The 25,688-nt window shown below is 36.7% G+C and overlaps 1 protein-coding gene across 1 annotated transcript in view; it reads left to right on the top strand.

Annotated features, from left to right (window-relative positions):
* LOC129872087 (twinkle homolog protein, chloroplastic/mitochondrial) overlaps positions 1 to 25,688 on the top strand; it is a 59,543-nt gene that overhangs the window by 5,182 nt on the left and 28,673 nt on the right. The window contains exons 3-15 of the mRNA XM_055946957.1: positions 1,808 to 1,863; positions 1,954 to 2,011; positions 2,104 to 2,217; positions 7,760 to 7,843; positions 16,613 to 16,693; positions 19,379 to 19,444; positions 19,530 to 19,646; positions 20,523 to 20,570; positions 20,662 to 20,747; positions 20,843 to 20,903; positions 21,582 to 21,764; positions 22,638 to 22,769; positions 24,883 to 24,944. Coding sequence (XP_055802932.1) covers positions 1,808 to 1,863; positions 1,954 to 2,011; positions 2,104 to 2,217; positions 7,760 to 7,843; positions 16,613 to 16,693; positions 19,379 to 19,444; positions 19,530 to 19,646; positions 20,523 to 20,570; positions 20,662 to 20,747; positions 20,843 to 20,903; positions 21,582 to 21,764; positions 22,638 to 22,769; positions 24,883 to 24,944 — 1,148 coding nt within the window. The remainder of the gene's footprint in view (positions 1 to 1,807; positions 1,864 to 1,953; positions 2,012 to 2,103; positions 2,218 to 7,759; positions 7,844 to 16,612; positions 16,694 to 19,378; positions 19,445 to 19,529; positions 19,647 to 20,522; positions 20,571 to 20,661; positions 20,748 to 20,842; positions 20,904 to 21,581; positions 21,765 to 22,637; positions 22,770 to 24,882; positions 24,945 to 25,688) is intronic.

Raw genomic sequence — 25,688 nt, forward strand, 5'->3', positions numbered from 1 at the left:
TGATAGGACAGCTACAATGCTCTTACCATGGCCTTGGAAGATGATATGGAAAGTTAGAATACCTCACAAGGTAGCTTGTTTCACCTGGTTGGTAGCCAAGCAAGTAGTACTAACTCAGGAGAATCTAATGAATAGGGGAGACAATTATGTTCCAGGTGTTTTTTTGTGAAAGAGTAAGAGAGACAACAAACCATCTCTTGAACCATTGTAGAGTGACAATAGAAACCGTGACAGGTGTTTTTTAACTTGAGGGGTATCAATTGGTCCATCCCAAGGCACTCCTCAGAAGCTCTAACATAGAATAGAGAAAGAAATATGTCAGGTTACAAGGAGCGATAGAAGATTGTCCTTGCTTGCATATGGTGGACAATATAGAAGGAAAGGAACCAGAGATGCTTGGAAAACAAGAGCATCCCTTTCAAGAGTTTGAAATTGAATTGCCTTATAACATTTTATTTTTGGTGCAACTATGTACTCCCCAAAAAGATGGAGGATATTACTCAGTTTTTAGATAGTTTAGGAGGATATATGTGATAGACATCTTTTGTTTTGCTTACTGTAAACTCCTGACATAATTACTACTGAAATACATCATTGGTGTATTTTGTTTATAAAATGTGAATTTTCTCAAAAAAATATTTTGATAAGGAAAACATCACATCAAGTTTTTAAATTTGAATTATTTAATGGACTTGAACTGCTGGAAGTTTCATATAAACGGAATAGTGTCAAACATATCGGAGCATCCTAAGATGGAAAGAATGTCATATAAAGTGGAAGATATGAGTAAATTAATTTGAAATTGATTGGGTTTGTTTGGGGATCTTTATAGTTTAAGTTATGCAGTTTTATGTTAATAGTTTAATGATTGTATGAACATCTTTTGCAAGGATGACTTGACAATTACTAAAATTTCTATAGTAATTCCCTATTTACCCCGTTATAAAAAAAAGGTTTCCTATTTACCCTAAAAATTAACCCCACGGGTGATCATTTACTATGTTTAAACCCCACAGGTTTAGTGAGGTTTGAGGGAGTCGTGTACTCGCGTTGCATCAATTTTAGAGGACATTTGCAATGAGACTGGAATAGGGCGGATTGAAATGAGACTGGATAGGGCGGAATGGTCAGAGAAAATCCATGCAACTAAACCAACTAGTTTAGGATTGATGCATAATTAATCAATTGATTGATAAATATCTGTCATTTGTTCAAGTTGCATTTGGTATCCTTGCAGTAGGTGTTGTTGCCTTTACTATATTTTCTATGACTATGTTGTCGGCTGCAATTCGAGCTATGATGACTTGAATTTCTTACAACAGGTTGGCTATGTAGAAAAAAAATGAGATTTCAATGCATGAATGATCACCTTGTTGGTGTGAAATTATTCCTGATTTGATTTGAAACTGAAATAGAGTTAGGGAGGTGAACAATTTGGATGTAAATTATAAATGCTTACGATGCTTTCAATGATTAAAAGCAAATGGAGCTATTGCCTTGTCAAGTAGAATGATAAGAAATGAAGTTAAAAAAGAAAAAAAGGGAAAAGCACTTGCTGTACGAAAAAGAAGAAATAAAAGTAATCATAATCACCGATGCTCCTTCTGGTAGTTGAATATTTTTCTGAGAAAGAAAATTGTGATTCATATCTTCCACATGTGGAGTACCTAGGGCTGAGAAATAAATTAAACATGGTACTAATAGATGTTATTAGTTTAAACTTTTACAAATTGTTTAGTATTATTGCATTTGTAAGGCACTTAGAATGTCCTGTATTGACATATAGTGCAATGGTTTTGCTTTGCAGTGCAAAGGTGGGGGCTCAAATGAAAAGAGCTTATCTCTCTTTATTACTCAGGATGGGTAACTAACTTCTTACTTTGCACCTTGTTTTTGAGGTATGCTTTCTTCCTCTCTAGCAACATATTGCTAAAGCATGTGAGTGATATATAGGCATGCAGCTACATGGACATGCTTTCGAGCTAAATGTGGATGGAGAGGTGGTACACGGGTATAGCATGGTTTAGATGAGCTCATTAATCCTTTTATGTAGCATTTTCTTTTGAAGCTTTTCAAATTGTTGTCTTTTTCGTGCTCTTTCAGGCCTTTGCAGATGTGAGGACTGCATATGCGGATATGAAAAGGATTGGAAAAGTGAATAAGAAGTACAGACAGATAACTGAGGAGAGTTTGGGGCTGGAACCTTTATGTGATGTGGTATGCTGATCTTTCATTTTGCTTTTGCTTTACATTAGAAAGTGAAATCCAATAATATTTGTATGTGCATGTTGTAGTTGTTTGCTTATGACCTGAAGTCTGCATCATTTTACTAGCTTAAGGTTATCTTCTAGTATTTTTCTTCACTATTTTTGAGCTGCTAAACCTGATATGATGATGTTCCCAGGTTCACTTTACTTAGTATATACCCCTTATGTACCAAAAAAACGCCATCTCCAAAATTTTCAATCGGGGTTTTAGATCAAACTTGTACTTTTTGCTTCTTCCTCACCAAGAACCTCTGAAGAACACCAAGAGCATTTTTGAATTTTCAAATTTTCAGATTCTTCAAAACTCCTTGGAATTTCTTCAAACATCAGATTTTGATTCCTATTACTTGGCAAACAAAGCCCAATAACTTTGAAGCTTAAAACTCCATTCAATATTCAAGACCCAATTTCAAGTTCTTCAATCCAATAATGGTTGAATGTTCAAATCAACTTCAAACAATTTGAAATTTTTGGTTTAGACTTGAATAACACTAGAGAATGCAAATCTAGTGTCAAACACAACTACGAAAGCAAAAATCATGGAGGAAATTTTCAGAATTTTATTTTCAATTTCTGATTTTTTTTCTTCAAACCAAGATTGAATTTGTGGGAACAAATCTATTCAAAGCTCTGATACCAAATGATATAATATCGAAATGTGAAAATTGAAACTCTAACTCTGTGAAAATTGAAATCCTAACTCTAAGAACACTAATTGAAGATAAATGATAGAAAGATAGACACAAGTAGGAAATTGTTTGACAATAATGGTTAAGAAACCTAAACCTTCAATTAATGGATCCGAACAAGCACCTACTCTATAAAATGACCCTTGAGAGGACAGTTTTTCACGTGGCTCGGTATTGATACGTAAGGTGCCGAAGGTGTTTTTCTTCATGTGGTTAGCTACTAGAGGGGTGATTTCGACGGTGGAGTCTTATAAATCAAAAGGTTGTCTGCATGAGCTGGTGTTTCCTTTGTAAGGAGATAGGTGAGGATGTGGACCACATTCTGCTACATTGCAAGTAAACCACAAGGTTATGGGAGGACAATTTTAGATGGTTTGGCGTTTCTTGGGTAATGCCAGATCCGTGAAGTAGCTGATGTTTTGCTGGAAGATTGGAGCTAGGAGAAAGAGTCACACGTCTTGGAATGTTACTCCTCTTGCTTTAATGTGGGTCATTTGGAAAGGAGAAATAGGAGAGCCTTTGAAGGGCTGGAGATGAGCTTTGCTCATTGAGGAGTAGTCTCTGATCCCTTATTTTCTTTTGGTGCACCCATGAAGTTCCTGTTTGTATAGATGATTGAGTGTCTTATGGAGAGAATCATATTTTGTAGGTCTCTCCTCTTTTTGGTATACGACTTGTGTACGACCAAATTGGCCTTGTTATTATCAATGAAATCTTTTACTTTGATCAAATAACAAACAAACTTACATATAGTTTGATTTGGTGCAGTTTGGAGTTAAAGCTAAAAGACTTAACAGTATTTGCTTGGTTTTATATTAAGTATTAGCCATACAAAGCTGAAGCAAGACCGACCATGCTGACTATATGTATAATTTTTCTAGTTTATACATAAAAAATATTTGTTATTTTAAAAATTTGTGAATAATTTGTATACATAGTTTATTTTTATTATCACTTTGGAATGTGGTTTCAATGCGTAAAATCTAAGCCTGTTTGTATTCTAATTGCACTAGGCGCCCACGGTAACTCCCTATCTTGTTTAAACAAATGCTCGATTTTTTTTTGGAAGTTCCTTTCTTGAATGCCTACTTTGGTTTTTTGGCGCTTTACATTTATAGTTGATTTTAGGGAAAAGGGTCAAAAATGCTCTTAAACTATTTGAAATGAACAAAAATGCCCTCCGTTTATAGTTTGGTCCAAAAATGCTTTTGCCGTCAATACTTTGGTCCAGAAATGCCCTTGCCGTCAATTTAATGGGTCAAAAATGCCCTTTTTGGAATAAATATATTTTTTTTAAAAAAATCTTGTTACTTATAAAAATATTACTTTTTAAGGAACTCTATTCTTGTTTTCTTTCTAATTAAACCACTTTAAGTAATAAAAACGTAGAAAATTATTTTGTTCTTCGTAATCTCATTTTATGAATTAAAAAAGAAGAATTTCATGCACTCTAAGTTTTAACGGATAATATGTGTCATATATATAAGACCATAATAAATTCATCATTAATTTTTATTCAAATAACGATAAAAAATAATTATAATAAAATAAGAAATATTTTTAATTTTTAAATTTTTTTCTAATTGAAGTAGAATAAACATTTTCTAATAAAAGAAATATTTTTAGGAAAAAAATGTGTCCAAAAATAAAATAAATAATATATTTATTTGAAAAAGGGCATTTTTGACCCATTAAATTGACGGCAAGGGCATTTCTGGACCAAACTATTGGCGGCAAGGGCATTTTTGGACCAAACTATAAACATAGGGCATTGTTGTTCATTTTAAATAGTTTAGAGGTATTTTTGACCCTTTTCCCTTGATTTTATGAATTACCTAAAAGGCCTCTACAGTAGTCATGGAGTCTAAGGTAGATAGGAGGACTCCTACCTAGTAGAAGTTTTAAATATTAACAAAATAGACACAAAAGACATGGTGTATTTCTGTCTTCATCATTTGGGTCTTATTATTTTTTCCTTTTGGTTGAAATCTGTAGGATGCCCGTTGTGTTCAGTCTGGTATTTGCAGTGTTCTTGTCTGTTTAAGCAAGCTTTGTAGTTTTCAGAAGACTCTGTCTCCAGTTGAAAGACTATCATCCACTTTGTTTCCCTCCCTGTGGTGGTGCTGCATTTCAAACTTTTTGTAGCCCATATTTTCCTTCTGCATCTACCTCCAATATCTAAGGCAAAACTTTTGTACCTTCACTATGTTGAGAAGCAACCTAGAGTCAACTTCTAGTACACATCTCTATGTGTATTTGCAATGCACAAGTTTATCTCGTAGTAGCATCTAGAATAGACCTATCCCCAAGACAGAAAGCTTTAAATATCTTGGATCCATCATCTAGAGTAGTGGGGACATCGATGCTGATGTCATGCACCGCATTGGGGCAGCATGGTTGAAGTGTAGGCTAGCCTCTGGAGTCCTATGTGATAAGAAAGTACCACCTAAACGTAAATGTAAGTTCTACAGAATGGTGGTTAGACTAGCGTTGTTATATGGAGTGGAGTGCTGGTCAGTACAGAACTCTCATGTTCAGAAGATGCATGTTGTGGAAATGAGGATGCTGAGATGGATGTGTGGACACACTAGGAGTGATAAGATCAGGAATGAGGTTATTCGGGAGAAGGTGAGAGTGACATTTGTGCTCAACAAGATGAGAGAAGCGAGACTGAGATGGTTTGGGCATGTGCAGAGGAGGGGTGTCGACGCCCCAGTTAGGAGGTGTGAGTGGTTTGATTTGGAGGCTATGCGGAGGGGTAGAGGTAGACCGAAAAAGTATTGGAGAGAGTTGATTAGACAAGATATGACGCAACTCCATATCATCGAAGACATGACCTTAGATAAAAAAGAGTGGAGGTCGCAGATTAGGATAGAAAGCTAGTAGGGATAGAGTGGTGTCTTGCCGTGTGTCGGTTTAGGGTGGTGGTAGGTCTAGGCGTGCCTTTATAGTTGTGTTGCTATTGCCTTTGATTATCGCAGTACTTTGCTATAGTTATTGTTCTTGTCTTGTAAATTTTGTATTTTTTTTTCATTATGCTATATATATTGTTTTTCTCTTGTACTTGGAACTATGACTTTTGAGCCGAGGGTCTTTCGGAAACAGCCTCTCTACCTCTATGAGATAGTGGTAAGGTTTGCGTACATCCTACCCTCCCCAGACCCACTTGTGGGATTTCACTGGGTATGTTGTTGTTGGTAGCATCTAGAATAGAAACCAGAGCAACTAAGAAAAATTGTCGGTGAACCCTCCCTTCCCTGATCTATTCAATACTTGCAATTTCTTTTCCTATTCTTCCTGTTACTTTTACCGAACTTCCTTGTATCAATAAACCATCGCCCCATCAATACAAACAGTAGAATTCGTGCCTCTGTGATGTAATTGCTACATTTTCCGAAATAGATGGAAAATGCCATTGTGAGGTCCTAGCTGTGGTTTTAGTCACTCTTCACTAGGAGTGGGCAAAAATACTAAAAAACTGGACCGAATTGAACTAATTCGGTTCTTCAATTTTTCGGTTCAGTTTCATTTTTTTCTTCAGTTTTTTTTTCAGTTTAGTGTTTGGTGTAAACTTTTTTTTAAAAAGATTTTAAAATAATATTCTAAATTATATTTAACTTTTATTTTGACAAAACCCACCCAATCAAGCTCTACCCATTTTATGAAGTGTCGGTTGCTGGAACATGAATCAATCCAGATATCCGCTGATACTTCCGCTGGAAAACTGCAGTTGTCGAGTATGCAATTGCAATGACATTTAGGGATAAACAAAGGGTTATTTATACTTCCCCTTTGAAAGCTTTGAGCAATCAGAAATACAGACAGTTATGCCATAAGTTTTCTGATGACCAGTGATGTAGAGCCCGTTTGGATTGGCTTTAAGTTGGTCAAAACCAACTTAAAGCCCCTTTTTAGCTTTTGAACGTGTTTGCCTAATGCTGACTTTAAGCCATAAAGTTCTTAAAGTCAGTCAAAAATGAAAAGTTAGGATTCCTAACTTTTTTTTCCAAAGTGCTTAAAGTCATTTTCTTTGACCATGGAAATTACTTTTATATCCCTTATATTTTAACTAAATTCTCAAACTACCTTTTTTTATTCTTTTAACCCTAAAATTCACATCATAAGCACTTTTATCCAAACACTCAGCTGTTTATTTATAAAAATAACTATCAGCACTTCAAAGTTCTAAAAGCACTTCATACATAAAAGTTACTTTTTTTAAGCCAATCCAAACGGGCTCGTAATGCTTTCACCAAATGCCAGTTGTTTGGTGATGACGCTGGAGATTTTAAGGGGTATGCAGTGTATGCTTTATAGGGGTTCTGAGGTGTTGCTTGGGTTATATTTGATGAGAGATATTAAATGAAGGATCATGAGAGAGTGGTTGTTTGGGAATAGAGTATTTTTCTTGCCACCAACTATTAAGCCGGTTTTTCTTTCAGCTATAATTTTAGTATATTTTAATAGTATTATTATACTTTGATTTGGTCATCATTTTATTTCTCATTTGCACCGAAAAGCCATTTTAGAAACACCGAATCAAACCGAATCGAAGTTGAAAAAACCCGAACCGAACCAAATTAATCCGGTGCGGTGTTCGATGCACACTTTTCCAAAGACGAAAACCAAAGAACCGAACCGAAAAACCAAATGCCCACCCCTACTTTACCCTCCAAAGTACATTGCAGATGTCTTATGTGGTTGTCTTCTTTGTTCCTCAGCATATTGTTTCTTGATTATGTTTTATTTGGACGTGAATTTATGAGCTTTTGGTTAGTTGATTTTCTTCTTGCTGCTCTTCAGTTACTCGCATACTTTTCTGAACGAATGATATCAAGAGAAACATTGCGGAGAAATGCTGTTATGCAACAAAGACATGGTGATCAGGTCTGACATCTTGTCATTTTCTTACATATTGCTTGATCAGTTTCTGTTGGTGGCTACCATAGGCCCATAAACTTGATTGCCTTTTGCTGGCACGCTATTGCTAGCACCCTTAAGAGAATGATATACCTCTTAATTATTTATTCAGTTAAGTCTTCTATCAGCGGTGACATACTGGTTGACCAGATGAGTTTATGTGATTCCACTTGGTAGTACAGAAATCGATTCAATCTCTGCCCTTGCATTTGATTTACGATGGAATATCTTAGGATGATACATCTAGAGCGATTCCTTCTTGAATAACAGAAATATGATGTGATTCAATATTTTGCTTGGTTAAATGGATTCAACATTGTATCTTGTGCTTGGTTAACATAAAATACACCCTCATTATTTCTGTCCAAAATGTCGTGCATTTTGAATTCATAACTTAGAAGATGATTCTTAGTATTACTTGATGTTTAAGAGGCTTTTGGATAAGGTTAAAAGCTAGTCAAATTTGAACTACTTTTAATCACTTTTTGGCTTATTTTGGTGGCACTTTTACACCAAAATAAGCCAAAAGGCATAAATTGTGTACCCTTATTGCTTTTCAGCTTAAAAGTTCTTTAAATTTGACCCGAGTATTATACTTTGTTACCCCTTATTTATTATAATTCATCAGATTACGTTACTTTACATATACTGCACTCAGGCTGCTTATTTTCAAAATTTGAGTTAATTTTTGTGAAACCAACATAGCTTTTGAAAACCAGAACTTACGTGTTTTTTTTTTTGAGAAGGTAACAATTTGTATATATTTATCAATACAGCTCCTAGGTTGTGCTGAAACCAAAACTTATGTTTCTTTAAAACACTTTCATCTAATTCACTTTGACCTTTCAATTTTTATTTTCTTGAAGGTTTTATCATATTCTGAAACAAACTTTGTTTTATTTGAATTCTAGTGTTGTTTAATTCATTTAATTTGTTTACTGCGAAGCGCCTCCATAGTATTTTAATTTTGAATCATAGTTTAATAAATGGTTGTGCAACCATTGCACTTTTCTAATTTTAGAAAAAAACATTTAATATAACACTAACACTTTTTAAGGGGAAAGACAGGAGCAGGGGGATTTTTCTCTTGGGAAATGTGTATTTCCTTCTATCATCTCTTCTGGCTACATTTATCATCTCTTTAACTTTCTTCTAACATCAGGATCATCTCATTGTTTCCTAGCTCAGTCTCACTGATCTTTTACTCAAACTCTTTTCATTTTCGTTCTCTTTTTATCCTTTTGTCGAAATACTGCACTTTCTTCTGCCAAATCAAGTGTATCTAGCTTTTACTACCATTGCAGGGTAACATAAGCTAAGTGTATGATAACAAGAAAGTAAATGTGGTAATATTAAGATAATATCAGCGAGAAGTTCTTTCTTTTTGGCTGGAGATAAAGCAATTAAGATCGTATGGACTTACTGAGAGTCAGAGAAGAAGATACTCTTTGTCAATAGAATCTCCTTCGATAAGTTCAACATATTGGGAATCTACAAATGTCTAAGATTAGCATCGGAAGGAAGAAGTAAGATATATAGAAGATCCAGGCGTATAAATCAGTTATATTCTTACTATGTTGTTTCAAACCTTCAATCGTTTTTAATGACGTAAGGTGTGGCAATAATGTTATTAAGAAGATGCAAAATAAGTGCAAGATAAGATTGGTTAGCTCCTAATACAAAAATTCCTATAGCTAGAACAGAGGGAACTAACTAAAACCAAAAAGTTGTCTGCTAAACTAGAGTAAGAGAGCTAATAAATCTACAAGGATGGTGTTGGGCTGTTAACATCACTTACAGGGGATATGTTGCTCTAACTGGAAAGATTCATCAAACACTCAGATTTCAGTGAACATTGGGAGTTGAAATGCCATGAAAACATCTGCAGTTCCTTTCTGTCCAATGCACCAAAAAGTACATGCTGGAATCATCTGCTAGATCTTCTTGACGGTTCTGTCAAGTTTCTAAAGACTCCAACTTTCAACTGCATCCTTCATGTTCTGTGGGGCTGACCAACTGATGCCAAAAACTGCTAGGAACATATCCCAAAGGTCTGCAACAACTGTACGGTGTAAAAAATAGATGGTTTACTTAATCTGGACTTTGTTGGCACATATAACATCTATTTACCAGCTGAATGTTCCTTCTGCAGAAGTTTTCCTAGGTCAAGATAGCCTTTTTAAGGACTATTCACGTAAAACACATGACTTATGTGGGAAGCTTAGTCCTCCATATCAGCTGTCACGGCCAGTGCTCGATCTTTCCATTAGATGAACACTGTTTACTGGGCCCTGTCTTTATTGTGTATGTGCCTGCCCTTACTTGAGTTGCCCCACCTTAAGATGTTTGAGATTTGTGGGTTCATTATGAAACCCTCAAGTTTACCTCGTAAAGGTAGGGATAAGGTCTGTGTACACTCCACCCACCCTAGACTCCACTTATGGGATCACACTGGGTATGCTGTTGTTGTTGTTGATTATGAAACCTTCAAGTGCTCTGTATAAGTCAAATAGCTCACCAAGTCCCCAATCCTGCTTGTTCTCCTGAAGTGGGGGTCCCGTATGTTCCCTACTCTAGTTTGAGCTATTGTGAAGTCAAGGGTTTGCAGCTATCTGATAAAGGCTAGAGTGAGGCCTCATTTGTTTGCACTTAATAGGGGTCTGGATCTGAATGGTTCAAACTTCAGCCCATAAAGTGCATTTGTTTTTTTTTTAAATATCTCTTAATAGGTCTGAATGCATCTGACCGAATCAGATTTGTGAAAGAGTCTTAACACCAATCAGATTTATGAAAGAGTCTTAACACCATTCTGACTTTAAATCACACCTTTTTTATCGGAAAAATCATGCTATTTCCTTTTTCTTCAAACTAATTTCATGCCTTTGTGGATTTCTCTTGCTATTGACACCAGCTCTCCCTGCAGGCAACACCTTCTTCTCCCAAAGATCCATATTTTTTAGCTTTCAGCCATGGTTTCTAAATTTGCAGTTGAGGTTTTAGTGTTAATTTTTCCGTTATTGACATATTCTTCATTAAGTTTTTTGTAATCAATACACTACTATGTAGCAAAGAATTTCCCTTTTCATTCAATTCACAGATTGAATGAATAGTGCGAACATTAACTTCTTATATGAAGATGATGATTTTGCCTTTTAATTATTGGATCAAGGTTGGTGTGATATCTTTAGATGGTTTGGTGTTTCTTGGGTAATGCCAAGATGTGTGAAGGAGTTTATCTTCAGATGAAAGAGCGGCGCTAGGAGAAGAAGGCATAAGGCGTGGAATGTTACTCTTCTTGCCTTGACCAGATACACCAAACTATACAAGCAGGGATCATGATCCAGATCTTCTTGATGGCTTTGTCAACTCTCCATAGACTCCAACTCTCATAAGCATCCTTAACTGAGAGGGTTGTGGTCCATTTAAGACCAAATAGACAAAAAAAACATGTTCCATATTTCTGAGGCCACTTCACAGTGAAAAGGAGATGTCCGGTAGTTTCAACCTCCTTTTTGTACATATATCATCTGTTTGGGAGCTGGATTTTCCTTTTCTTCCTGTTGTCTTGAGTAAGGCATGCTTCACATATAGCTGTCCAAGTAAAACATACAACCTTAGGTGGCAGCTTGGTCCTCCAAATGATCTTCCAGGGCCAGTTACCTATCATGGGATTTCTGGAGCACAACTGATAGTACCCTTCCCTAACTGTATAGATTCCTTCTTTGTGGTATCCCCATTTAGGTTTATTGGTTGTCTGGGGATTTATGTGACAATGCTGGAGTCTTGCATAAAGATCTAGCAAATCATTCACTCCCCAGTCGTGCATGTTTATGTTTCTTCCGAATATCAGATCTCAGTCGGTCCCTTCTCTATTTGCAGCGATAACAAATTTGGGATCTTGAGTAATTCTGAACAATTCTGGGTAATCATCCAGAAGAGTTGTATTGCCAAGCCATTTGTTTGTCCAAAATTTTAGGAGTGCACCATTACCCACTTCAAAGTGAGCATGCTGACCAAAGGTGTCCCACAGTCGCCTAATACCCTTCCAGAGTACCACTCCATGAGGAAGAGTAGAGGTTTCTGTGCTCAATGATTCAGCCTTCCATGCTTAGCTATGATGACATCTTTCCAAAGTCGTGCCACTTCCAAGTTGAATCTCCAAAGCCACTTCATCATCATAATTTTGTTATGGACAGCAAGTTTATGACTTTCTCCCATTTGACGAGATGAAATTTGTGTTCCTGGCTGTTGCCTTCCCACAAAAAGTCTCTTCTTATCTAATCAATCTGCTCAAGGACCTCTGTTGGCTTTGAAAAAAGGGGCATGTAATAAGTGGGCAAGCTGTGTAGGACACTATTGATAAGTGTTAGCCTACTACCAAATAAGAGTTATTGCATTTGCCATGTTGCCAACCTCTTTTCAAACTTTTTACAGTACAATGCAAAAAAAGGTGTCGATTGCTCTATGCTGCTTTCTGACATAAGTAGCATCCATTCACAATGGTGCGTTTCCTTCTATAGAGGTTGTCTTAAGTTAGGCATGCTTCATATAGTGCAGTCCAACAAAAACAGATGATCTTGGGCGGTAGCTTGATTTTCCAAATTACCTTCCGTGGCCAGTGGTCAGTGACTGCATTTAGTGCTCTTGACTGCTTGTAGGCTGCACTCACTGTGTAATTCCCTGCTCCTGTAGTGCCCCATTTGAACTGATCTGTTGCAAGAGTGTTGAGAGAGGAACTCTCTAGAGTGTGTAGTAGTTTGACCAGGTCATTAAACTCCCAATCGTGCATATTTCTTCTAAACATAATGCTCCAGGTTATTCCATCTCTATTTTGAGAAACTTTGAGTATGGATCCCTGTCTAAGTGGAAAAGACCTGGATAATCATCCATTAGAACTGTGTTGCAGAGCCATTTGTCTTTCCAAAATCTGATATGGAGTCCATTCCCCACGGTGAAGTGCTTATGTTGAGAAAATTCCTCCCATAGCTTGCATATGTTTTTCCAGACTCCGACCCCATAAGGTGCTCTTGAAACACTGGTGCACCAGTGACTGTATCCCATGCTTTGAATTGACCACCTCCTTCCATAAAGCATGTTCCTCCTGTGTGTATCTCCATAATCATTTCATAAGTAGACACTTATTATGCCAAGGAACTGGCTTTCTGGAGTATTTTTCTGAGACCATTCATTGCCAAGATGAATAAGAAAGGTGAGACAGGATCACCTTGTCTAATGCCTCTTTGAGGGTAGAAGAAGCCCACAGGACCCCTGTTAACTATAATGGAGTATTTAACTGTAGAGATGCTGAATTTGATCGATCTTATCCCTTTGTCACCAAAGCCCATTTGCCTCAGTATAGTGAGTAATTATGACCAACTTACTTTGTCAAATGCCTTTTCAATGTCTAGCCTTAATAACAACCCTGGTTCTTCACTATTCAGTCTCCAATCAAGTGCCTCATTATCAATGAGAGCAACATCTGAGATTTGCCTTCCTCTTACAAATGCATTCTGACTTCCTGACACCAATTTTCCAATCACTGTTTTGAGCCTATTAGCGAATAGCTTTGAAACAATGTTGTAGATACTGCTAATAAGACTAATTGGTCTGAAATCTTTAAGTTCAATTTCCCCTTTCTTTTTTAGGGATCAGGGATATAAAAGTGGCATTGACAGATTTTACCTTGTGACAGTGATGATGATAAGTGTCTCAAAGCATTGATGATCTCATGTTTGATAATCTCTCAGGCATGTTGTAAGAATGCCATAGTGTAACCGTTCGGTCCTGGAGCCTTAATGACTGAGTAGATCTCTTCCTCTTCAAACTTCCTTTTCAGCCAATTCTTTCTGCTTCAGAGATTCTTTCGAAATTCTCAAACCTAGCAGAGGGCCTCCCAAGATTCATTGTTTGTGAACAATTGTTGATAGAAGTTCAAAATCTCCTCTTTGATCTCTTCTTTATCATCAGTAATGAGCTCCCTTATTTTTAGTTTATCAACACAGTTGTATCTTCTGTGAGCATTTGCGATGCTCTGAATATATTGTGTTTGTATCCCCATCCCTGAGCCAGAGGCACCTTGACTTTTGTCTCTATGAAATCTCCTCAATCTTTGCTCTCTGTTGTAACTGTGTCTGCAGGTTGAATATTTGAGCTTTTTCAGCCTCAGCATGGATTCTTCCTTCATATGTTTACTCCAGTAGAGATAATTCCTTTAGAGCCTGACTTCTTTGATCTTCCACTTCCCAAATACCTCCCTGTTCCAAATGGATATATCCTGTTTCAGCTTCTTCAGTTTGTGTACTAATATGAAATCAGGACTGCCCATGACTTCCTAGCTATTCCACCAGTCTTTGACAGAATCAAGAAACCCCTCTGTCTGGAGCCAAATGTTTTCAAACTTGAAGTAGGATGAGCTAGAGTCCCATTCCCCACACTCAAGCATCAAAGGCTTGTGATCAGATATCATTCTAGGAAGAGCCACCTGCTTTATTGCCTTAAAGCTGTCATTTCACTCTGGTGATGAGATCAAGAATCTATCAATTCGTGATGCCTGTAAAAGCTCAGGTCTCATGGACCATGTATATAGTGCACACTGAAGAGGTAAATCCAAGAGTCCCAAATTTAGTATAGTATCTGAGAAACTTTTCATAGCTCTAGTCCTTCTATTACAGTTGAATTTTTCATACTCAAATCTGCATACATTGAAACATCCTCCTAAAATCCAATGACCATCCCAGGTGCCCCTTATGGAAGCCAGTTCATACCAGAGTTCCTCCCTTTCAATGTTAGTATGTGGTCCATACACTCCTGTATAGCACCATCTAAATTGCTCTTGGAGACTCTAAAATTACAGAGATCCAGTATACTCCTGGTTCAATGATAAATTTTCACAACCTTTTGTCCCATAGTATTATGAACCCCCCTCTTGTGCCATTTGCTTGTAAATCTGCCCAGCTGGCCCATCTATTCCCCCAAAGAGAACCTACAAGTTGTTGTGGCCGATACTCAATTTTAGTTTCCTAAAGACACACTATATCAGCCTTCCACTTCATTAATATAGGCTTAATGATACTCCTGTTCCTGCTATCATTTAATCCCCTAATTCCTGCTAAGAATTTGACTCTCACCTGGAATGTGCTTGTGACTCCTATCCCTGGCATATTGAATTAAACCTGATGTCAGCCTTTTTAATTCAGCTGTCCCTTTCTTCTTCTTCGTCTTTGATTCTCCCTCTGATGAAACTCGTTGTTGCATCTGTTCCTGCCTTCATTGGTCCATTCTGAGGATCATATCCAATAATTCATGTTCAAACCCAGTGGCATTGACTCCAAAAGCTTTGCATGACTTAACCATGACCAACTTGCTCCTTTTTGAATTACATTGACTCCAAAAGCTTTGCATGACTTAACCATGACCAACTTGCTCCTTTTTGAATTAGAAATAACTGAAGAAGTATGAATACCCTGCTGATTCGGCACACCGTATCAATGCCAAGGAAGAGGAAGGAAATCATTGTAGGAGATGGTAGATTGTTCTGATTCAGAAGCTTCATTCGGACTCACAATCTGCTTTGAGATTCTAGGATAATCAGGCTGCTGAACTTGAGAACCAAGAAAATCAAGTTGTTGGGGATTATCTTCCTCATATCCTTCGTCATCGGCTTCACAATTGCTTGGGCATTCAATATCTTCAGTTTCCGACACTAGACGCTGAAGTTCCAGAGCTTGTAGTTCGAATGAGATTGGGTCTGGAGAGCCCGCATATGTGACATGCGTGGATTAAAAAATGCAGGGGTCTTGGGCCCCGGGCTCCCAAACATTTTCTCCCTTATTTTTCCCCTTATTCTTCTTCTGATTTGGGATTTTTTTTTAAAAGGCCTTACTAGCATAATTCAAAGGCCCAGATATAGTGGAAAGGCAGCCCTTTTTTCTGGTCCGTTGTGTCTATAGGTTGGCCCCACTTTGTGGTTACGTGTCAAATTTGAATTATCTGCGTAGGTTACATGCTGTGCCAGAGACCTGCCACTGTATTGACCTCTGACTCCCTCGAAAACTCCACGACTTCTTCTCCAACCTTCTTCTTTCCCTTCTGATTAGTGTCGTCACTGGGGACCCATATCTTTGTGTGTACATCAGGAATCACTCAGATTTTGTAGCGCAAATCAGAAAAAAATCAATTCTGTTTCGTTGTTATCTGGTTAATTGCTTATCATTTTCCGGTTAGCTCCCATGTTCAGGATGGTTGAGATCTATTCTCACCGTAACCGTAATTCCTAAACTTTAAAGCAAGAGAATAACCTTTTTTCTATGAAATTCACTAAAGACTTCCTCACTAGGAGGATTTTCCATTACATTCAGCAAAACTTGTCAGCTTTTCCAAGGAAAGCTGTGACCGTTCATTTTTCTCATTTAAAATTTCCTTTTCCATTAAAATACAATCCGAAGAAAATGATTTCTTTTTTCTGGTTTATTCAGCATCACTTTTGTTTGAAACATATCTTCTCTTGACTTTCTTGACATCTAAAAAACCAAGAAATATATGTCTGCCTATCATCCACACCAGAATAACTAGACTTCTCGGGGAAGTTGCTAGTGGATGAAGTCCCCCTAGGAATTTTTGGATAGCCAAATGAAGCAATTATTGTTCCGTTCTCTGCTCAAGGGACTGCAATAACTCATTCCTTGCTGTAGCAGTCACTTCTTGATTATTCAAACATTGATGCAAATTTGTTTTCAGGTTGTTATTGCATTTACGTATCGGAGGGATGGAGCACTTGTAAGCTGTAAGTACCGGAACATGACCAAAAAGTTTTGGCAGGTTAGTGTCCATGTTCTTCATTTGCTACTTAACATATTTATTTTAGTTAAAGGTAAAGATACTATGGAGTATGTATGTGTGTGCGTGTATTTATATATATCGAGAATGTGAAGATACTATAGAGTACTTGTTTCCAAGTCATTTTAGTTGGGCTTCAGTCTCATGTTTAATACTCATGTGCTTAACAGAGGTGAAACCAAGAACCTTATGTAAATCTCTGCAGTAAGAAAGAGTGGGCGAAACTTCAATCCAAAATGAAAAGCCCAAGTTTCTTAACCAGTATTCTTGATTCAGTTTTTCTTTCTCTTTTCGATTTTCTTTTGGACTTTAATAGTTGAATACTGCTCAAAATTTTGTTCTATACTTGGTATGTGGAACTACTTACTCAGTTATCTAAAAAACTGAGTCCTTTAATTGCTAAAGCGTCAATCTCTGAAGTGGTTGTTGGATACTGACTAAATCATTACCACTCTCCTTTTCTAAGTATTCCTTTCCTTCTAGTATTGGACCCACACGATGCATGAGACAGTATTGTGATCCAAAAGTTTGAGCATATTAAATTATATTGCTTTAACAGAATTTCAACTGATGTATTGTTTATCTTTTCTTTTTTTTTTTGGTAGAAAAAATAATTATATTAATATACTTCTAAAAGCTATTACATAGCTTGGTTTTGTAGGAAATATATTCCCTTTACAGTCACTGGAAAAAGATGGTAGAACATAAGTCTTTCGGGTGTGGTATGGGGAGGAATATAGTGAACGGTTGGGAAGCGTTTAACGACAACATTTTCTTTAAGGTTGGGGATGGGAGGGGAGTTAGTTTTTGGGGTCAAAAGTGGTGTGGAGGTTTGGTGCTAAAGGATGTTTTCTCGGTTTTGTATAGGGTCTCTTGCCAAAGGGAGTTGTCTGTTCAACAAATTAGGGGCACACAAAGGGGTGTGACCTTTTGGGATTTGAGGTTTAGGAGGTATTTTCAAGATTGGGAGGTGACCGAGCTTCAGATATTGCTAGCTTTACTCCACAAGCAATGCAAGCCAGTAAACAGACCCCAATGCTTTGAGTTGGAGAACAAAAAAATGTTCTCTGTTAAGTAAGTCTTTTTGTGAGAAACCTTTGGTTAGGATGGAGGTTGTTTTCCGTATGACTCGGTATGGATACGTATGGTGCCGAGGAAGGTGTATTTCTTGTCGTGGTTAGCTACTAGAAGGGTGATATAAATGATGGTGAATCTTAGGAAAAAAAAGGCGGTGTGCATAAGCTGGTATTTCCTATGTAAGAAGGCAGGGGAGGACGTCTATCATGTCTTGCTGCATTGCAAAATAGTCACGAGGCGAATGTGGAATATCTTTTGATGATTTGGTGTTTCTTGGCAATGCCAAGGTCCGTGAAAGAGTTGTTAAGTTGGAAGAATGGAGCACTGGAGCTAGGAGAAGAAGACAAGGCATTGAATGTTACTCCTCTTGTGGTACTATGGGTCATTTGGAAAGGGAAATAGGAGAGCTTTTGAAGGGGTGGAGTTGACCGTTGCTCAATTGACTAGTGTCCGATCCCTTATTTTCTTTTGGTGCACCCATGTAGTTGTTGTTTGTATGGAGGATTGGGTGTCTTTGGAGAACCATATTTTGTAGATTTCTCCTTGTATATGGCCAAGATGGCCTTGTTATTATCAATGGCTTTTACTTGATTAAAATAATAGTGGATGATCAAATACAATATCAAGTTATTGATAAAGTTCAGATTGCAACAGTCATGCTTGTCAGTTGTCAAGTTGTCAGCAACCGTGTTCTCTTTATTGTATGTGTTTAATTTCCATATGACCAACTTCAAGCGGCATTAACTTGAAATCTTCCATCAATACTTAGTTAAGTATGCTGGTCTGCTTTTGAAGTTATTCAATACTACAAATTTTGAAACTTTTGCTATGACTATCATCTCAATGTTTGGACCTATGTGTTGATTCTGAAATATATTCCCATGTCATTCTGTTTCTTAGTGCAGAGTATTCGATAATAAAATTTCTATGAAATTAAAGAATACGAACTATATAGTTATTTTAACCTTTTTGTTCCTTATTTATCTTTATTACATTATCCACTATTTAGTATTTTGGGAAAATGGTCAAATTTGTCCCTTTACTATGTGGAAAATATTGGTTTTACCCTCTGTTATACCATCCATACAAAAATACCCTCTTTACACAAATGGTTCAAATATACCCTTCTTGGTTAAGGATGTCCAAGGTGAACACCCAATTCCACGGACATTGACATTTTGATGAGGTGGACCTCACTTGGAATGCCACCTCAGTGCCTCAACCCATATTACACCTCCATTCCACTTGTTCTTCCACCACTAGCATTTTCTTCCCCTCCACCACCATTGCCACTGTTAACACCACCATGACCACCACTATCTCGTCCAGTCCATGAAAATGCCCCATGGCTTCTTCGCTTCCTATTTCTCTTTCTGAATTGCTTTGAAATGCTTTTCTTGAGTCGATGGTCTATCAGGAACAACCTCTCTACCTCCCAAGGTACGGTAAGGTCTGCGTACACTCTACCCTCCCCAGATCCCACTTGTGCGATTACACTGGGTATGTTGTTATTATTATATTGCTGGCTGTGGAAAGCTGATACAGAAATTGTTATTATTTGGACCTCAATAATATGTTGTTCATTTGCAGGAAGCTGATACTTTAAAAATATTTTATGGTCTAGACGATATAAAGGGAGCAAGTGATATCATCATTGTAACTTCTGATTCACTCATCATTCCATTCTTGAAAAGGCTTTTTTATTTCTGGTAATATCTATTGCCTACTTCTCTTATGTTAGGTTGAGGGTGAGATGGACAAGCTTGCTATGGAAGAAGCAGGCTTTCGGAACTGTGTGAGCGTTCCAGATGGAGCACCTCCATCTATTTCAGATAAAGATTTGCCGCCTGTAGATAAGGTTTTTCTTCTACAGTTTGTCCTAAAATATGAAATCTTTAAGTAAATGCTTTATTATCATAACTCTTGTGTATTTGTATCTGGTAACCAACTTTTGTTAATTTTTGAGAAGGAATGGCATATCTCAGCTCAAATCTCATGCATTCACTTTCTTAGTTTTTCATCAGCCTTACATGGTTTCAGGCTAGAGTTATAAATTCTAATTTTCTCCTTGTTCCCCCCCTCCCTCTATTTGTAATATGACCATTAACTTGACCAGTTTATCCTCTTAGGGGTTGTTTGGTAGGGTGTATAAAAATAGTGCTGAATATGGTGTATTAGTAATGATGGTATTAGTTAAGCGGAGATTATTTCTTATGTAGTGTTTGGTTTGGTGTATTAAAAATAAAACATGCATTGCATAATTTCTTTAAAAAATATTTGTTTCCAAAAATACCGTCCACAAATACGGTGGAAAGGATGTGAAAAAGGTTTTAAGGGGTAATTTTATCTTCAACCATGCTAATGCATGCATTAAAACCCCTTGCATTGCTAATACCAGGGTTCCATGTATTAGTTATACATAACGTAATACCAAATAGAATCTTGCATTAGTTATACATAGGTTGAAAAATGTACTAAACAAAGTACACAAAGCTAATGCATGCATTATTTTTCTGATGCATCCTACCAAACGACCCCTTATTGTATTATGACCCTGTACCTTTTTTGATTCATGCATGTATTTACTGTGTATTCTCATCCTCATCCACATGCTGCTGCTTTTGCTTCATCCTTTATGCAGAGAAGAACTCTGCTCCTTATATTTGTATAATGTAGCTGACATCTTAATATATTCTGGAACTAATGCTCCTTTTGGTGCATTTTGTGAAGCTAGGACACAAAGTATCAGTATCTTTGGAACTGCAAAGAATATTTGGAAAAGGTTTGAAGACCCCTCTTTGCTTTTTATGTTTCCTATGTTATTATGTATCAGTCCAATAACAAGGAATTTTTTGTTCTTTCACCATTTATAGGCATCTCGCATAATATTGGCAACTGATGGGGATCCACCTGGTCAAGCATTAGCTGAAGAGCTTGCTCGCCGCTTAGGGAGAGAAAGGTCTAGTATACTTTATTCCCATGCCAATGATGGTAGTTTTGATATATTATAGCTTAATAATGTGTGCTCTCAATTTTTTCTCTTTGACAATGTAGGTGCTGGCGAGTTACATGGCCAAAAAAGAGCACTATAGACCATTTCAAAGATGCAAATGAGGTCTTCATGCATGAAATTTTCTTACCTATTTAATTGTAGGAGAAGAAAAAAAGAAATTCTTGAATCAGATCTTTTGTCATACTCCATGAGCCTTCTGATTTGTGATTGACAGTTGTGTACTTTCCCCAAGCTCCTTGGATGGAATTTTTTTCTGTTCAATTTTATGTTTTGATTTTTGATATGGACTGCAAGTTTATAGTTAATAGCAGTCTCGTTAAGTCTGCTTTAATTTCAAGCACTAGTAAAATTGAGAGTCGTTTTGAATGACGTTTCTCTTGGTTCTCAAGTAGCATCTGTTTCCAAATATTGGTTGCATAACCTTTTTGTAGTTCTCTCTATGAAATTATTCCATCAGTTACTGCCACACAGTTATGTATTCTATAGTCGGTTTATATTGTGCCTCCTCAATAACGTCCTTCCTGAGGCAAAACGAAGACCTCCTTTTTGATAAATATGGACAGGAGGTAACCTATGCTTGTGATTTAACATGCGCAGATCTTTGTATGCTAGATCCTTTGTAACCTATTTCCGGCCATTTATGAGTTTCCATTTACCAACTGATAATAGTTTTCTAGTTGTCTTGCTCCTTTTAGTGCATCAAAGATACTCATTTCACCTGTTTTCTTTATTACTCTCCAGTAACCTCAAGTTAATCTTTCTTCATTTGGGCATTAATAGGTACTTATGTGTCTGGGGCCTGGTGCACTGAGGGAGGTTATTGAAGATGCAGAGCTGTACCCAATACAAGGATTATTTAACTTTAAAAATTACTTTACTGAGATTGATGCATATTATCACCAAACAATTGGCTACGAGCTTGGGGTTCCAACTGGATGGAGGTCCTTAAATCAACTATACAATGTGAGTAGGTTCTTATTTGGGAACAAGGTGAATGCCTCTGAGTACTTAAATAGGATAGGGATATATGTATGCCTCTGAGTACTTAAATAGGATAGGGATATATGTGTATTCATGCCTGGGATGCCAGCTACATTGTAGGGGTTTGTGATATACCTATTAGATTTGACATTTTAATGTAAAGAAGGTTTGATGGAATGTTTTCTTTTGGAGCATATATGATATCCCAGTTAGCATAGATAATCTTCTTTGTATGAGATTCTCTTCATTTTTTATACATTTTGTATTAGAGGATTTTCTGTATCACTTTAATAAGATTATTTACTTAATCAAGTCCCCAAGGAGGTGGTCTAGCAGTTGAAAAGTTGGAGTGGCAACCTTGGCAATCAAAGTTTGAAACCAACAGAGCAAACACAAGGTTAATTCTTCCCATCTGCTTAATCTTGGTGGGCTTAATTACCTGTTACTCCTGTTGGTGGGAAGTAGTAGGTACCTGGTGGAGATTAGTGGAGGTGTGCACAAGCTAACCTGAACACCAGTGTTATCCAAAAAAAAATAGTTATTTAAATCATAAGGCAAAAAAGTAACGTAGGGAACAAAAAACGATGAGAGATTCTGGGGAATGGAGAGGGATGGTACTGTGTTTACTGGTCTTGTGACACAAGTATATTAGCTAAAGCCAAGGTACTGAGGTAAAGAACCAAAACGACTGAACTGCCCCGAGAAATGATACATAATCCTATTCTTCAGCATAACATTCTGAATTAGTATTATTACTCTAGATTGAGACTTATTATTGGCATATCAGCATGAAACCAAGACATGAAATTCTCTAGTGTGGCTGATTTTTGTTTCTTTCTTCTTGATTCTGTACAGGTTGTGCCAGGAGAGTTGACTATTGTTACAGGAGTCCCAAACTCGGGGAAGAGTGAATGGATTGATGCTCTTTTGTGCAATCTCAATTGCAGTGTTGGCTGGAAATTTGCACTTTGCTCTATGGAAAACAGGGTAGGCACTTATGAAGCTGTTTCTCATCATATCAAACTGGAATAAATGAGAGTGATTGAATTCATCAGAAATTAGTTGCCGAGTTGTTTTTGCCACCACGGTTTCCTAGATGAGGCTTGTGATAAATGGATCCTACGAAGATTTTAACTGTTATCCTCTAGAAAGATTTATTGGTAGTATATCATTGCAGGAGGTCATGCAAAAAATAACATATTTCTGCTTTATCTGGATCTTCTATTTTGCTCAAAAATTGAAGTTCCAAGATATATAACCTGCACAAGCATTAGATTGCTCAAAGTTTTATGGGGTGTTTCTAAAAAACAAAAAAAAAACAATAATAACAAGTGATTTGCTTCTGTACCCTGGTTCTTGGTTGAAGATGACCTAGATCCCTAAATCATTCTGTCTGCAATTTGGATAGGCATAACTAATGTTTTACTCATATTGTACTAACTAGGTGTTGAGAGAGTCATTAAGTCAAACTGTTACAGTCCAGTCCTACTTGTCTTTACAAGCTTGTTTGGTTTGGATTAATTGACCTGTTGCTTTTGGCGCCACACTCATGTTGACACGATGTTGGTGTGGAATCCTTACCAGATCTATTTAATTAATTTTGGGTACTTAGACCAAAATCGATAGAGAAATTCAAGACACATGCAATGATTTCTGAAATCAAAACATAAGCTAGGGTGAAATCATAATTTAGGCATATTATTATTTTTATCGTCAAAATTATTTGGATTAGAAAGTCAGCAACCAGAAGGTGCTTTAATGATATTTACAAGTTAACATCACTGCTAACTGTGCAATGAACGCAAGAATCTATCATGACTTCTATATCATTTGCAATAGCTATGTTACACACAAAACATGTAAGGAGATGCATTTGTGCTTAATAATAATCACAGATTCATACTTATTCTCAAAAAGTCGTGCATTCCTTTCCTTCCAAATTGTCCACCATAATTTAGGCATATTTTTATAACTTTATTTTTAGATATTTGAATTATTTTTAGCTGAATCTCGCATCCGTATCCATTCCTGGATTATTTAGATCATGAAGGATCCAACCTTTAGATCCACACTCATATCGGACGCCCACTCCCCAGTCCGAGCAACCTAGACCACATCTAATTATATGCAATCAGGTACAACAAACCTTTGGTGCTCACTGATTGAGGATATTAATTGTTGGAAATCCCGTAATTCCTCATGTTGTCTTGGGAAATCCTCACCTAATGAGTATCTTTCGGGGTTGAGTTAGGCCCAAAGTCTATTTTTTATCATGATATCAGTTTCAAACCCATTCCAATTTCAGTTTACTCGACGTTGGGCCTCCATATTATATGTTCACACTTCAGTTGTAGGTCTAAGACATGCAAGGAGGTGGTAAAAGTCCCACATTGGTTGTGGGATGGGACAGAGTTAGGACTAAAGTCCATCTCTTATTAGTAATGAATGAGTTGAAGTGGAGCATAGTGATTTTGAGAATTCATATAATCGAAACCAACCCCGATTGTGATTGAGGCATAGATGGTGTTGTATCAATCATGTTAATTTTTGGTGTTTGATTGTATTAAAGTCCAACTTTCAGCTAATAATAACAGGTATACCAATGGAAGTTTGTTAATTTCAAATAGATTATTCAACAGTCACGTATTAGAATAATCAGATTCAATTTATTGTCAAACCAAGTAAATCCTTCATCTTGAATTCTAGTGAAACAAGATGAAAATATTGCTAAAATAATATTTCAACTCGTTTAGTTTTGTTTTGGACCGATGTTAACACTTGCATTATTGTGTTGCCACCCCAAATACTTCAAAGGTTAATTGTAGTTACTACGGTTTCCCAATCATTTTCTTGAGTTTATCATAGTCAACACTTACCTTAGTGTTTTTTTCAACACAATGTGAGCTTTTAAAATCTGTCAGAAAGAGCTGTTTTACAGCTCAGACTTCACCTTTGACTAAAGATTGTCTCATAAAATTAGGGTATTACACTTTTGTTTCTTTTTGCCAGAGTAAGGAACGATTTACCCTTCAGCGCTTTCACCCTGGCCCATTTGTGTTTGCTTTTTTTTTTCCTTACTTTTTGCTTTACTGATCTGTAGGTACGGGAGCATGCTAGGAAACTTTTGGAGAAGCACATAAAGAAACCTTTTTTTGATGTGAGGCAAGTAGGAAACATCCTATACTTCTTAAGTCTCTTTGTCATTTTCGTTTTACTATTGCTACATGCAAGCAAGATGCCTAGCAACATACTTGTTGCATTACCTTTTAATCTACATATTCGGTATCATTGAGAAAATGGAGATGGTGATAAGTTGCATATTTGTACTCTAAATTGTTTAATAGAATGTAGTATCATTCAGGGCATTAATTTTATAAGAATCTTGAAAAGACATAGAATGGAAGTGCTATATATATATATATTTAGAAGCTGTTTGACAACTGTATTCATGTGGAATAGGAGAAAAACATAAAATTCTCATGTTGTTTTATGTCTTTTGGTTGTTAGGTAGTTAAATAAAATGGAAGGGAACTAAGCGAATATGCGGAAGATTACCTCATTTTGTATCTTCTGTTCATTTAGAAGGGAAAGAAATAAGGGGACTTTTTGAAGGAGCAAGAGTCTAACTACAAGTGACAATAGATCTATCTTGTTGCTTTAGTATTCTTCGTGTGAAATGCACTTTGTATATTTGAGGAATAGCCTCTCATTTCTAATTCTCTTTAGTGCATCTGTGACATTCCTGGTTGTACAGAACACTGGGTGTTGTTCGAAAAGAATCATGTTGTAGATTCCCTACTTTTTGGTATATTGCATGTATTTGGAAGGTTTCCCCATTATTAATAAAGATAATGGGATAGTTCAAAAAGATAGTTAATCATAATTTTCTCCATGAGAAATAGTTCA

Source organism: Solanum dulcamara, chromosome 11 (genome assembly GCF_947179165.1).
Source record: "Solanum dulcamara chromosome 11, daSolDulc1.2, whole genome shotgun sequence".
NCBI lineage: Eukaryota > Viridiplantae > Streptophyta > Magnoliopsida > Solanales > Solanaceae > Solanum > Solanum dulcamara.